Source organism: Saccopteryx leptura, chromosome 4 (genome assembly GCF_036850995.1).
Source record: "Saccopteryx leptura isolate mSacLep1 chromosome 4, mSacLep1_pri_phased_curated, whole genome shotgun sequence".
Lineage (NCBI taxonomy): Eukaryota > Metazoa > Chordata > Mammalia > Chiroptera > Emballonuridae > Saccopteryx > Saccopteryx leptura.
Window position 1 is genome coordinate 122,674,333 of NC_089506.1, and position 14,937 is coordinate 122,689,269.

A 14,937-nucleotide genomic window follows, 5' to 3' on the forward strand; every position below is an offset into this window, starting at 1 on the left:
CAGCCTGATGTTTGGAAGTTCCAGGTTTGATTCCCAGTCAGGGCACACAGGAGAAGCAACCATCCGCTTCTCCACCTCTCCTCCTTCTCTAGCTCTTCCTTTCTCTTTCCCCCTTCCGCAGCAATGGCTCTGCTCAAGTGGTTCGAGCAATTTTGCCCCAGGTGCTGAGGAATGCTCCATGGCCTTGCCTCAGGTGCTGAAATAGCTTGGTTGGTGAGCAAAGGAGCAGTTGCCCCAGATGGACAGAGCATCGCCCTCTGGGGGCTTGCCGGGTGGATCCTGGTCGGAGTGCATGTGGAAGTCTACCTCCCTGCCTCCCCGCCTCCCTGCCTCCCCACCTCCCCACCTCTCACTTAATTTAAAAAAGAGAAAGAGAGAACATTTGGGCAGTCCCCAGAATTGATTAGGTCTCCTTTAACTCTGACCTATGGGAGAGAATGCATTTCCTTTCAATGGTTCTTCTAAGTTCTTCTAATGGTTCTTCATGTGTCTGGGCTCTGGGAAGGAAGCCAGTGTAGACACAGACCATCCTTCCTGTTCAGTGCCATGCCCTCCTCACGTTTCTGTGCTGCCGCTGCTGTCAGGGACTGGTGAGTGGTGCGGGAGACACAGAGCTGTGGGAGCAGAGCCTGGCTGAGAGGATGGGGCGAGGCTCACAGGGTGAGGCCCAGCAGAATCAAGACTTGACGCTTGCTGCTCCCCACCTCGAGAGCTACTGCTGATCTGGTTATGAGTCAGGAAGAATCAAGGTTGCTGGGTATAGAGTTGAGCTTCCTGCCCGGTGCCCAGTGGGTCATCACTGCCCTGGTTCCTGTGGGCCCCTGGGGTGTTGTGGGTGACTTCCACACTTGCACAAGTGTGCCACAACGGGACAGGGTGGCCAGGTGGAGCAGAATTCTGAGCACAGAGCAAAGCGGTCCTGTCCATAAGTGCCTGCGAGGAGGCTAACTGAAGGGCAGGAGAGACTCTCAGCTGAAGACGGGCGCTGGCATTAGGGAAGATAGGGGGCAGGGCCTCTGCTCCAGGGTGGAGAGCAGACGGGCACGCTTCTGGGTGACTAGAAGCTTCACGTGGTTCTCTGCACGTGTGGTGTCATGTGGCATCACATGGTGTCATGTGGCATCTGCAACTTGATCGTTAGGGGCAAGTGAGGGGCAACTCAGCTTAGGTGCTTCCTATGCCCCAGTGCCCACATGGTTTGTTCAGGGGAAGGGGAGCAGAACGAGCACATCTTTATGGAGACGTGCAAACGTAGCCTCCGCCACAGGGCAGTAAGGAGACTCTACTCCAGAGTAGGCTGTGCTGCCCTGCACACCAGGAGCTCCTGAGTGGCCCTCTGGCTGACCAAGCTCAGGCACCAAGCCACACAAGGCCGTGCCACCTTTGAGTCACCAGCTTGATCTGAAGTACAGAGAGAACAAAGAAAACCTGCCCTAGAAGAGCAGTGAAAAATAGTCACCAATTTGACATATTTCCACAATGAAATTTGTTGTTTTATTGCATATACTGTTTCATTTACATTTTTGTTTTTTATTCACTGGCATTGAGTTCTGGTTTGGTATTAAAATTTTTCACTAGCCCAGTGTTTTTTCATATGTTTACAAACAACAGGGGATACTTTATAGCTTCATATTCATTTTGAAATATCCCCTAATTTTTGTGAGCAGTATAGTTGTAACCCTTCTAAAGTGACTGTTAACCAGAACTATGAAGTAATGTCATGCCATCTCATGACATTGATGTTAACACTTCCTCTAGAAAGGAAAGTTAGCCTGACCATGTGGTGGCTCAGTGGATAGTGTCAGACTGGGACGCAAAGGACCCAGGTTCAAAACCCCAGTCAACCCCAAGGTCACCAATGTGAGTGTGGGCTCATCCAACTTGAGCGTGGGTGTGAGCATGGATTCACTTGCTTGAGCCCCAAGGTCATCGCAGGCTTGAGCAAAGGGTTACTTGCTCTGCTGTAGTACCCTGGTCAAGGCACATATGAGAAAGCAATCAGTGAACAACTAAGGAGCTACAACAAAGAATTGGTGCTTTTCATCTCTCTCCCTTCCTGTCTGTCCCTATCTGTCCCTCTTTCTGTCTCTGTCTCTGTCACACAAAAAAAAGTTAACTAATTTTATGGGACAAATTCACTGTTAAAACCAAAAATTTCCCGACCAGAGCATTGTTATTAAGATCTGAATGCCCTATTGTTAATTATGAAAGAAATAGTCTGAAGTCTCGGGCTCTTGGGTTGCTTGCAGCTATTGGCAAATGACAGGAGGGGATCAGGAAGGGAGCTCGGGGCCTGTGACACTGGTGACCTGCAGTGCGCACTTGAAGTGTAATGTCATGAAATCAGGCGCCCTCAATCTGCGGCGGCCGGGTACAGCCATCAGCCGGGGCATGGACACTAGTATTGCAGGTATGCACCGGGCCTCTCGACTTGCAGGGAGCCTTTTCTCTCTTTCCCCAAACATGGACACCGCACCAGCCTGGGGGCTCCTGGGACCTCCCCTGGGGTTGCCCCCACACCACCCAGAATGGGCCCTGCCGGGCACTCCCACTTGTGGGAGACTGTTTGTGGTGCAGAATGTGACAGCTAAACCGTCATGTGCCCATGTCCTTTCCCCCAGCCTCCACACAGAGAGCTCTGATCCCAGCCTGCTTTCCGTCTACTGCATCCTCCTCTTTTGTGCCTCTGGCTTCCCCCAGATCATGATAGGGAGCAGCCTCAGCCTCCCTCCCGGGTGTGGGAGCAGGCTTTCAAAGTAGGAAACTGCCATGTGGGGCTGCAGTCGCTCAAGTTCACAGTTGTTAGCACAGGTTTCTCTTCCTCACTCCTGAAGTTCAGAGAGCAGTGTTGGAGGGATGGAGTGCCTGAGACATTTTGAGTCATGAAAAAGTGCTTATCTTTGATGGCAGAATTTACAACAAAAATCATGGAATTTGGTGTCCTGTCTTAATGCAGTGGGCATTGTTTGAGGTGTGGCAAGATGGCAACTGCCCTGTTTTGTTTTTATCTGGCTTGCAAAGAGACGTCAGTGTGATCCTTTAAAACTCAGGCGCAGCGTCTTAGGTGCAGGCTTCTCCTTTGTCCTTGAGACCCTGTGAGAGAAGTTCTAGCTATCTCCTGGTCAGGAAGGTCTCAGGCCTCTGGCAGCGGCGTGGGGACCCAGAGCAGGAGGTGTGTTCATGCCTTTCCCCCCTCACTACAATCTTGATGGTGTCACACTCTAACTTTTAGCCAGGTCAGCTCTGGTGGTGAGCCGCTCACACCCAGCTAGTGGGCTGCCACATGCCTGCGCCCACCTCTTAGTGCCGTGTTTGGTTCTGCAGGGTCCTCCCCACCACCACCTCAGAGTGCCACGCTGCCTTCCTCGAGTGCCTGGCCGCTCAGTGCCTCCGGCTACAGCCCCTCTTTCAGCAGCACTGCTCCCACACCTAGTATTGCAGGTATGCACCTGGCCTCTCGACTCGCAGGGAGCCTTTTTCTCTCTTTCCCCAAACAAACGGACAGGCCTGGCTTTTCCTGGTGGCCTGTTGACTCCATCCCTGAGCTGGTGGCCATGTGGTATGATGGTCAGTGGGCCTGGGCTTTGCCAGAGCATCTGCGGGACCTGGGGCACAGTGGCTTCCTCCATGTGCAGTGGGGATGGTGACAGTCCTCCATGAGGTTGTCAGGAAGGTCACTGTAAACTGCTGCTGCCACTCCTCCCTGCCCCCTATGGCAAGACAGGGAGGGGTCTGCAGGTTACAGGCATGGAGGCAGCACCTGCTTGGAACTTGCTTTTCCCTGTGTTTGCCACCAGGGAGGGCAACAACCAGAGCAGGCCCCGTAGTTAACTCCCAGCATCATGTGACCACTTCCCATTAATCAGATAGACAAGGCCTGGATAGTCTCTCTGTTATTGTAGACTTCAAGAGCCTTCCCAGTAAGAATTGAGAATGGTTTGTCATAAGAACTTAAGAGGAATTTGAATCTGAAATGTTAAGACCAGGATATAAAGAAATGTGGACATACGCATGAGCAACATGTGTAGCAGGTTTGTAAATAGAGGACTTGCATAAAGAGGGTTTATTGTTGCCTGGCCTCTGGTGGCTCAGTGGATAAAGAGCCTGGAACACTGAGATCTCTGGTTCAAAACCCTGGGCTTGCCTGGTCAGGGTATGTATGGGAGTTGATGCTTCCTGCTTCTCTCTCACCTTCTTTCTCCCCTCTCTCTTTCTCTCCCTCCTCTATGAAAATAATGAATAAATAAAAATTTTTTTAGCCTGACCAGGCAGTACGCAGTGGATAGAGCGTCAGACTGGGATGCGGAAGACCCAGGTTCAAGACCCCGAGGTCACCAGCCTGAGCACAGGCTCATCTGGTTTGAGCAAAGCTCACCAGCTTGAGCCCCTGGTCAAGGCACATATGAGAAAGCAATCAATGAACAACTAAGGTGTTGCAACGAAAAACTGATGATTGATGCTTCTCATCTCTCTCTGTCCCTGTCTGTCCCCTGTGTATCCCTCTCTCTGTCTCTGTAAAAAAAAAAAAAAAGTTTTAAAATCTTTTTTTAAAAAAAGAGGTTTATTGTTTATAAGTTTCTTCAAATATAGTTCTGTATCCCATCAGAGCTTCTCATTCAGGCTTCTTTGAAGCTGCGTAAGAATGCCACAGGGATTCTTTTGATTCCTGGTTCTGGGGTAGAAAGTCATCTTGATGTATCTTAGCATCTTATTTAAAAAAGAGAGAGAGAGCTTCTGCATTATTTTTTTCCTTCTAATGTTTATTCTTTTTGATGTTTACAAGGGGTGTGTTTAGACCTTTACTACTGCCAGGATCATTCAGCTAAAGAGAAGGGGCAAAATAAAACCACCTTCCCTGTTTTTGAGGCACTTTTTTGGCATTTCTGTTTTTCTGATCAGTGACATGTTTGCTAAGTAAGATTAGCATTTGTTAGTTATGGGGTCACAGTTGACTTCAGGGGGTCCAGGATTAGAGAACTACACTAAGGTTGGTGTTGGCCTGCTCACTGCAGTGCTGTCCAGTGAGCACCGTGACAGCAGCCCTCGGCCACCAGCACCTCCTTTGCAGCCGGTCAGGTGGGCATGGAGCGTGGCCGGTGTCTGCACACCCCAGCAAGCCCTGGGCGCAGCGGGGCTGGGGCTGACAGTTGTGACCGGTTTGGTTTGTTCTCTCAAAGAGAACAAACGTGCTGTGTTTATTTTTATCTTGTTTGCAAGGGGAGATCAATGTGCTCCTGGAAAGTCTGACATGGCATTTTAAACGCTTCCCCACCCAGGTGCCAAGATGCCAAACCGCTCAGCCATCAGGGTGGCTGGCCCACACCCAGTTCCACAGTGTGACACAGGGCACATCTAGGAGCTATACACTACAGTATAGGTGGGTTATGTCACAGGCATGACTTTAAAACAGGGATTTATGCCCAAAGAAGCAGCCTAATGCCCTGGCCGGATGGTTCAGTTGGTTAGAGCATTGTCCAGAAGCAGAGAGGTTACCAATTCAGTCCCCAGTCAGGGCACATACAAGAACAGAGTCGTGTTTCTGTCTCTCTCCCCCTTTCTCTCTCTAAAATCAGTAAAATAAACAAAAACAAAAAGAGAGAGAGAGAGAAAGAAATACGCTAAGCTCTGGCCTTGATTAATTTCTTAGGTTATGTGTCCTAGCAAAATATGTTGGTAGGTGAGCTGTAACATCGAACTTCAAAAATGCTATTTTCCTGATGGCAGACTCATGTTTGGCACATTTAGCAAATTGGTTAAGTATCAGAAACACTGGCCAGATCTACACTGAACACAGGCAGGAGGAAGGAGCTGGAGAGAGCATGTCCCCTGGTTCTCACATGGGGGTGCTTTACTTAGTGTTTCCTTTCACCACACAGTCCGCGGCCGCTGGAGTCCTTCCTATGTGCGGGTCCCCAAGCACTGCACTGATTTCTCTTCTCTCCTCTGCATCCCTACCCTTCTAGGTAAACTGTCAGACATGAAATCAACATGGTCCTCCGGCCCCACCTCCCACACACAAGCCTCTCTGTCTCATGAACTGTGGAAGGTACCCAGAAACACTACTGCACCCACAAGGCCACCTCCAGGGTTAACCAATCCCAAGCCTTCCTCCACCTGGGGAGCCAGCCCCCTCGGCTGGACCAGTTCTTACTCCTCTGGTATGCAGCCGTTCTAGTATTTGGTGTGGGGGTGGGGTACTGTACCTGCTCTGCTGACTCCCCGGCCCCAGAGACTATGCCTACAGCTCCTTTGTGACGACCCCGGCCCCGCCCTGGGCCCTGTGAGGGCTTCGAGGGGCCAAGGGCCCAGTCTCTCAGGACCGTGTCTGGGCCTGGCTCCAGCTGCCAGTGTTCTCAGCATTGGCCCTGGCACTCAAACTCACATCAGGTCTGCCCTGATTGGGCAGGCCAAGTCCTGTCAACCTGCATGGGGCCTCACTTCCATGTGGATGCCTGCTTCTCCACAGCACTTCCCTGCAGCATAGGTGGAGCTTTTCCAGCCAAAACAAACCCCAGCATGAGGCCAGCCTCCCCACATTGCTGTTCTGTGGCTCCACAGGCGCCTTCTGCTGGTTGGAGGGGGTGGCAGGCGAGTACTAGGAATCCAGGAAACTGAGGTTGCAACCAGCCAGACAGGGTGAAATGGCTGTCTCCGCCTTTTTACAGCAGCCCTGTGCTTTGTCTTATTAACCAGTAGCTAGCCCTGGCTGGTGGTGCAATACAATATATAGAGCATCGCCCCAAAGCACAGAGATTGCTGGTTCAATCCCAAGGGTGCAACTTGAGCCCCCAGTCAGGGCACTTATGAGAAGCAATTAATGCACAACTAATGTGGAACAATGAGTTGATGCTTCTCTCTCCCTCCCTCCCTCTCAATAAAAAGAAAATAGGCCCTGGCCGGTTGGCTCAGCGGTAGAGCGTTGGCCTGGCGTGCGGGGGACCCGGGTTCGATTCCCGGCCAGGGCACATAAGAGAAGCGCCCATTTGCTTCTCCACCCCCCCCCCCTACTCTGTCTCTCTCTTCCTCTCCCGCAGCCAAGGCTCCATTGGAGCAAAGATGGCCCGGGCGCTGGGGATGGCTCCTTGGCCTCTGCCCCAGGTGCTAGAGTGGCTCTGGTTGCGGCAGAGCGAAGCCCCGGAGGGGCAGAGCATCGCCCCCTGGTGGGCAGAGCGTTGCCCCTGGTGGGCGTGCCGGGTGGATACCGGTCAGGCGCATGCGGGAGTCTGTCTGACTGTCTCCCCGTTTCCAGCTTCAGAGAAAGAAAAAAAAAGAAAATAAAAACATATTTGGAACTATGAGGGAGACCTAGGGGGGCTCTGTCATCATTACCTCTGGGGGCTGCAGGGTGGGGAGGTTTGGTGTAGCACAGTGTTGCTCCATGCTGCTATTGGCAAGATGAGGAACTGCTGGAAAAGCTGACCGAGTTCTTCCCTGGTCTCGTGCAGGTTCTACTTGGAGCACCGACACCTCAGGAAGAACCAGCAGCTGGCTCGTTCTCCGCAACCTCACGCCCCAGGTACTGTAGGGGGAGGGGCTCCATGACCCAAGAGGGGCCCTACCCACCCCCAGTTTGTGCTGGGTACCCTCATTCAGGGGTCTTTCAACCATGTTCCTGAAGAATTGTATTGCTTACTCTTGAAGCTTGAAAACTACCTTTGTAAACAGAGGTACTGTGCATACTATACCCGTACATAAGTGATTTGGCATGTGCCCTCTCCCAGGTCATGGGCCGCAGGCTCTGTGCTGTACTCTGGTCAGGGAATCAGAACCAGATGGGCTTTTTCCTTCTGCCTGGCAGTCATCAAATACAACAGAAATGTCCCAGATTTGTAAATACATGGCCATAAAAGGTTTCTATTACAAAGTCATATGTATTAAGCCCTTTTTAGAACAGACATTTTGCAGCAGTGAGTGCATCCAATTTTATGTACATTTTCTTTGAAGAGCATAGTGGAAGAAGTCAGAGGAAGCTCACTTCCACCCCTTCTGCTTCCTCAATTAGATCGATGGCTCCACCCTGCGGACCCTGTGCTTGCAGCACGGGCCGCTCATCACATTCCACCTGAACCTGACTCAAGGCAACGCCGTGGTCCGGTACAGCTCCAAGGAGGAAGCCACAAAGGCCCAGAAGTCCCTGCACATGTACGTCTTCGCGCCGCTGCCCCGTGGCTGCAGCCCCTGCACTGTTGGGTTTGGGATGTCGTTAGAGTATCCTTTAGCTGTGATATAGCACCACAGGCCAGACATTGATTGTCTCATGGTTACAGATCTGAGGCCTCTCTCCTGGGCTTGCAGATAGCCACCCTCTCCCTGTGTCCTTACATGGTTGTCTGAGTATGTCTGTGTCCTAACTTCCTCTTCTTATAAGAGCAGCAATCACAATGGGTTAGGCTACCTCGATGTCCTCATTCTATCCTTATTATCTCCTTAGGGATGTCTCTCCAAATACAGGCACACCCAGAGGTGTTGGAGGTAGGGCTTCAGCCCATGACAGGTGTCTTGTGACATGTTCATGTCTTCTGCTGGGTTGCTATGGCCATGCCTCCACTAGGGAACGGCCCAGGAGAGAGTGTGGAACCCAGTGACAGAAGGAAGATACCCTCTCTTCCAGGTAACAACAGGCATGTGACCCACATGCTGGACTTACCTGTGGTTCTTATAGCCAACTCTTCCCCCCAATTAAAACACTGTTGTTTTTTATTGATTGATTTTATAGAGAGAGCAGAAGGAAGAGAGAAACATCGATTTGTTGTTCCACTTATTTACACATTCATTGGTTGATTCTAGTATGTGCTCTGACCAGGGATCAGATGCACAATCTTGGTGTATCAGGATGACCCTCTAACCAATCGAGCTGCTCGGTTAGGGCAACACACTTTTGATAAGATGTGTGAGTAGACCTCCTTAGTGACATCTCTTGAAATGTGGGCCCCAGAAATCAGTTGTCCCTGCTTTTAACCCAGGTTGTAAATTACACTGACCCTAGATGATGCTCAAGTTTACCTGTGCGTTTATACACTTCTTAGGAATACACTATCTGCAGCACACAGTATGGCTGCTAGAAGTCTAGAATGAGAGAGAAGTTCACCCTCTGGACCAGGAAGCAGCAATGGTCACATGAAGTACAGACTTTCTGGGTGGCCTTGACAGGAAGCCAGCAGCCGCACTTTCCCTGTTCAGAGAACAGAGCCAGTGAGGCGGACACGGGAAAAGCCGGGCTGCCCGCGAACATGGCCTAGCCGATTCTCGCTTGTTGGTTGGTTGGTTGGTTGGTTGGTTGGTTGGTTGGTTGGTTGGTTTTGAGAGGTTTTTTGAGATATAATTAGCATACAACTTGTGTTGTGTAAGAGGTGCAACATTTAGATTTAATACATTTGTATACTGCATCATGATCACCACTACAGCATTAGCTAACTAACACCTCTATCACACCGCATAAAAGTTTTTTGTAATGAGACCATTTAAGATCTACTGTCTTAACTTTCAAGTGTATAGTGCAGGATTGTTAACTATAGCCACCAAGCTACATGTCAGCTATCAGAACCAATTCATCTTCTAACCAGCAGTCTGTGCCCTTGGCCAACATCACCCATTCCCCCAGCACAGCCCCTGGCGACCGCCATCCTACTGTTTCTACAGATTCCACACATCAGTCACATTAGGGGACTTACCTTTCCATACCTCATCTGGCATAATGCCCTCAAGGTTCATCCATGTTGTCGCAAGTGACAGGATCTTTTTTTATCTCATGGCTGCATAATATTCGTGTGTGTGTGTGTGTGTGTGTGTGTGTGAGAGAGAGAGAGAGAGAGAGAGAGAGAGAGATCTTTATCCATTTATCCATTGATGGGCATTTAGGTCATCCATTTTTCAATCAGATTGTTTGGGTTTTTTGTTATTGAAGTATAAGAATTCTCTATATATGTTGGGTGTTAAACCTTATCAGAAAGATGGCTTGCAGATACTTTTCCTCATTCTATAGGTTGTCTTTTCATTTTCTGATTGTCTCCTTTGCTTTGCAGAAGGTTTTTAGTTTTATGTAGTTTCATTTGATTTCTGTTTTTATTGTTGGTACTTTGGTTGTCACATCCAAAAAAAGAATCACTGCCAAGATCAATGTCAAGAAGCTTTTCCCTGTTTTCTTTAGGAGTTTTGTAGTTTGTCTTATGTTTAAGTTTTTAATCTACTTAGAATTAATTTTTGTGAGTGGTGTGAAATACAGGTACAGTTTTACCTTTCTGCATGTGGTTGTCCAGTTTTCCCAGCACCATTTATTGAAGGGACTTTCCTTTCCCCCATTGAGTATTCTTGGCACCCTTGTCAAATGTTAGTTGACTGTATATGTGAGGATCTATTCTGGGCTCTCTAGTCTGTCCCATTGGTCTGTTTTATGCCAGTATTATCCTGTTTTGATTACTGGTACTCTGTAGTATAATTTGAAATAGGACATGTGATCCCCCTCCCCACTGCCCAGATTTGTTTTTCTTTATCAGTATTGCTTTGGCTATTCAGGGTCTTTTATGGTTCCATACAAATTTTAGGATAGTTTTTACTATTTCTGCAAAGAATGCCATTGGAATTTTGATGAGGATTTCATCTATAAGTAACTTGGGATTATATAAACAATTTTAATTCTTCTGATCCATGAACATGGTATAGCTTTCCATTTGTAGCTGCTTCGATTTCTTTCATCAAAGTTATAGTTTACTTTGTACAGATCTTTTACTTCTTCGGGTAATTTATTCTCAAGTAGTTTATTGGTATTATGCTATTGTGAATGAGATGTTTTTTCAGAATTTCATTGTTAGTGTATAGAAATGCAACTGTTATCTGTATGTTGATTTTATATCCTGCAACTTTACTGAATTCATTAATTAGTTCCAACAGTCTTTTGGTTGAGTCTTTAGGATTTTCTATATGTAAGATCATGTCATCTGCAAACCATGACAGTTTGACCTCTTTCTTTACAATTTGGATGCCTTTTATTTCTTTCTCTTGCCTGATTGCTCTAAGGCTTCCAGCACTGTGTTGAACAGAAGTGATGAGAGTGGGCGCCCTGTCTTGTTCCTGATCTTAGAGAAGAAGCTTTCAGCCTTTCACCATTGATTATGTTAGCTGTGGGCTTGTCATACTGCTTTTGTTCTCTTGAAGTGTGTCCCTTCTATACCCTAGTTGTGGAGGATGTTTATCATGAAAGGATCTTGTGTTTTATCAAATAATCTTTCTGGCCTGACCAGGCGGTGGTGCAGTGGATAGAGCATCAGACTGGGATGCGGAGGACCCAGGTTCGAGACCTCGAGGTCGCCAGTTTGAGCGCGGGTTCATCTGGCTTGAGCAAAAAGCTCACCAGCTTGGACCCAAGGTCGCTGGCTCCAGCAAGGGGTTACTCGGTCTGCTGAAGGCCCACGGTCAAGGCACATACGAGAAAGCAATCAATGAACAACTAAGGTGTCGCAATGAAAAACTGATGATTGATGATTCTCATCTCTCTTCATTCCTGTCTGTCTGTCCCTATCTATCCCTCTCTCTAACTCTCTCTCTGTCCCTGAAAAAAAATAAAAATAAATAATAAATAATCTTTCTGTATCTATTAAGATGATGGTATGATCTTGATCTTTTATTAATGTGATTCATCATATTTATTGATGTGCATATGTTGAACCATTCTTGCATCCCAGGGATAGATCCCACTTTATCATGGCATGCGATCCTTTTAATTTTATTTATTTATTTATTTATTCATTTTATAGAGAAGAGGGAGAGACAGAGAGAGAGAAGGGGGGAGGAGCTGGAAGCATCAACTCCCATATGTGCCTTGACCAGGCAAGCCCAGGGTTTCGAACCGGTGACCTCAGCATTTCCAGGTCGACTCTTTATCCACTGCACCACCACAGATCAGGCATGCGATCCTTTTAATGTGCTGTTGAATTTTGGTTTGTTTATATTTTGTTAAGAGTTTTTGCATCTGTGTTTATCAGGGAGGTTTGTCCGTAGTTTTCTTCTAGTGCCCTGTCTTTGGTACTTGGGGTAATACTGGTCTCATAAAGTGAGTTTGGGAGTGTTACCTTCTCTTCAGTTTTTGAGAATATGAACAGGACATTGATTATCCTTAACTCACCAGTGGAACCACCTGGTCCTGGGCTTCTCTGTATCAGTTCAGTCTCCTTACATGTTATCTGTTTAGATTTCCTATTTCTTCATCATTCAGTCTTGGTAGGTCTTTTCTCTAGAATTGGTCCATTTCCTCTAGATTATCTATCCAGTTTGTTGACATACATAGTAGTCTCTCAAGATCTTGTGTATTTCTGTGGTATCAACTACAGCATCTCCCTTTCATTTCTAATTTTATTTGAATCTTCTCTTTTTTTCTTTTTCTTTTTTTTTTTTTTTTTTTTTCTGAAGCTGGAAACGGGGAGGCAGTCAGACAGACTCCCGCATGCGCCCGACCGTGATCCACCTGGCACGCCCACCAGGGGGCGATGCTCTGCCCATTTGGGGCATCACTCTGTTGCGACCAGAGCCACTCTAGCGCCTGGGGCAGAGGCCAAGGAGCCATCCCCAGCGCCCGGGTCATCTTTTTGCTCCAATGGAGCCTTCGCTGCGGGAGGGGAAGAGAGAGACAGAGAGGAAAGGGGGGGGGGGGGGGAGAAGCAGATGGGTGCTTCTCCTGTGTGCCCTGGCCGGGAATTGAACCCAGGACTCCTGCACGCCAGGCCGACGCTCTACCACTGAGCCAACCGGCCAGAGCCTTTCTCTTTTTTTCTTAGTCTAGCTAAAGGTTTGTCAGTTTTGTTTGTTTTTTCAGGACCCCAGGTCTCAGCCTTGTTGCTGTTCTGCTCTAGGTGTGTCCTGGGAAACACGACCATCTTGGCTGAGTTTGCTGGTGAAGAAGAAGTGAACCGTTTCTTAGCCCAAGGCCAAGCACTGCCACCCACCTCCAGCTGGCAGTCCAGCCCAGGGACCGGCCAGACAAGGCTGGGCGCCGCGGGCAGCTCCCACAGCCTGGTGCGCAGTGATGCCGGCCACTGGAACCCCCCGTGCCTGACGGGCAAAGGGAGCAGTGACCTGCTGTGGGGCGGGGTCCCCCAGTACTCCAGCAGCCTGTGGGGCCCGCCCAGCAGTGATGACGGCAGGGTGATCGGGAGCCCCACCCCACTGAACACTCTGCTTCCCGGTGACCTCCTCAGTGGGGAGTCCATCTAGGATCAGAGGAGCCTTTGGGCACCACAATCATCAGCACTAGGAAGAAAAGCTGACCCTTTCCAGTCTGGGTGTCGCGGAGGACCACACGTGACCCGAGCAGCCCAGCAGCCCTTTCAAGTACCTCTGTCCAGTACTGAAGACGAACCTTCGTGCAGCCTTTGTGAACTGTTCCCGAGACAGTGCGGGCTGCGCCCAGTCAGTGTCACACGCTAATGACAGGATGTTTCTCATAGCTTTTTATTTTGTATTGTCTTATGTTTGTATGATGTGTTGTCATTTTGATTTTTTAAGTATAAAAGCTGCTTAGAATAGTTCTATCATGAAGGGCACTTTTCAGATCGTGGGCTGGAAAGGGTTATTTTATCGAGGGGGGGAGGGAGGGAGATGAGAAAGCCTATATAAAACGAGCCTGTGATGATTATGCACATTACCAGAGGCGGACCCCGTAATCAGGGGGGCTGGCGTTCATCTGGGACGCAGCACACGCCCCCGGTGAGCTGAGCGGAAGGAACAGTCTGCGATCTGTCCTCTGTTCCCACGGATCCGCCTATGCACATTACCCTTGTTTCATTACTTTTTCATGTCATTTTTTTTATCCCAAAAAATATTTTTTAAAAGTTAAAAAAAAAAAAAGACATATCAAACATGCAAATACTTGAATCCAGCAGGCCAATAATGAAATGTGAACACTTTCTAAGTCTAATTCTACACTTCCAGGTTGACATCAGTACGCAGAAACAGGCTCTAGGAAAAATTTCTAAGTTCACAGCCTATGTGTGTGTGTGTGCGCGTGCATGTGTGTGTTGAAACGGAAGTGTGTGTGCGTGCATGTGTGCACTGTGTGTGTCCGTGAGTACATGTGAGGGATTGAACTATGGTTTTCCCTTTTATTCAGTATATGCTTTTTTTTGGCGCATTGGTCAAATGTTTGTTATTTTAGCTTCTAACTTTGCACTGAGTGTCCCTGCCCTTCCTTGAGCTGATCCTCTATGTTAAAGAGAATTCATAGGGTAGGGCCGGCGACAATTCACGTGTAAATGTTTACTCAAGGACTCTGTTCTCGCGTTTAAAAATTACAGTGTATATCTCTGGAGAAATAATATGTATACCTATCTTTAGCAGCTTTTTATTGTGGACTAATGGAAGAAAATTATTACCAGAGTATTGCACCATTTTTCCATGTGGAATATAAAGTTAGAGAAAAAACTGTTGTGAACTGTGGCCATAGATACTTGTGGAAGATGGATGGTTCCGGGAGGAACGGACACAGCACTTGGGCGTGGGTTGTGACTGCTTTCAGAGGAGCCCGTGGTGGGGGCTCCCACCTGTTTACAGACCTTTTTTTCTCCTTCAGACTTTAAAATAAAAAAATTTTAAAAAGGAATTTAAAAAAAAAGACTTCCATCATAAAGAAACCTATTTTCAGAATGCGGATACGCTACTTCAGAGCTCTGGGATCGAACAGTGTTGTCTCCCTCCGCCATCATCGTGGACTGTCGATTGTCCCCTTCGTCCAGGTGACGAGACGTTGTGGTCACTGTCTTGCACATGCGAAGCGCTCTCAGGAAAGCCAGGGTTCCCGAGGGGCAGCTCCACACCATTTCATGTATTTTGTAACCCAACTCCTAGCACTGAAGATGTTATTAAAAAAAAAAAAAAGAAAAAGAAAAAAGGAAAAAAAAACACAAAGAAGAAAAATACCTAATCTCTAATGTGTAGCAGTTACATATTTAC

General features: G+C 48.1%; 1 protein-coding gene across 14 annotated transcripts in view; it reads left to right on the plus strand.

Annotated features, from left to right (window-relative positions):
- The window catches only part of TNRC6C (trinucleotide repeat containing adaptor 6C), a 142,004-nt gene extending 127,100 nt beyond the window's left edge, over positions 1 to 14,904 (plus strand). For 8 of the 14 annotated variants that reach the window (XM_066381362.1, XM_066381363.1, XM_066381366.1 and 5 more), the window contains 5 exons: positions 3,325 to 3,441; positions 5,964 to 6,158; positions 7,446 to 7,516; positions 8,003 to 8,142; positions 12,843 to 14,904. In XM_066381362.1, the coding sequence (XP_066237459.1) occupies positions 3,325 to 3,441; positions 5,964 to 6,158; positions 7,446 to 7,516; positions 8,003 to 8,142; positions 12,843 to 13,203 (884 nt within the window). In that variant the 3' untranslated portion in view covers positions 13,204 to 14,904. Of the gene's footprint in view, positions 1 to 2,249; positions 2,373 to 3,324; positions 3,442 to 5,963; positions 6,159 to 7,445; positions 7,517 to 8,002; positions 8,143 to 12,842 lie in introns of those variants that run through there. The other 6 variants (XM_066381368.1, XM_066381369.1, XM_066381370.1 and 3 more) reach the window with 3 other exon arrangements.
- The last annotated feature ends 33 nt before the right edge of the window (positions 14,905 to 14,937 follow it).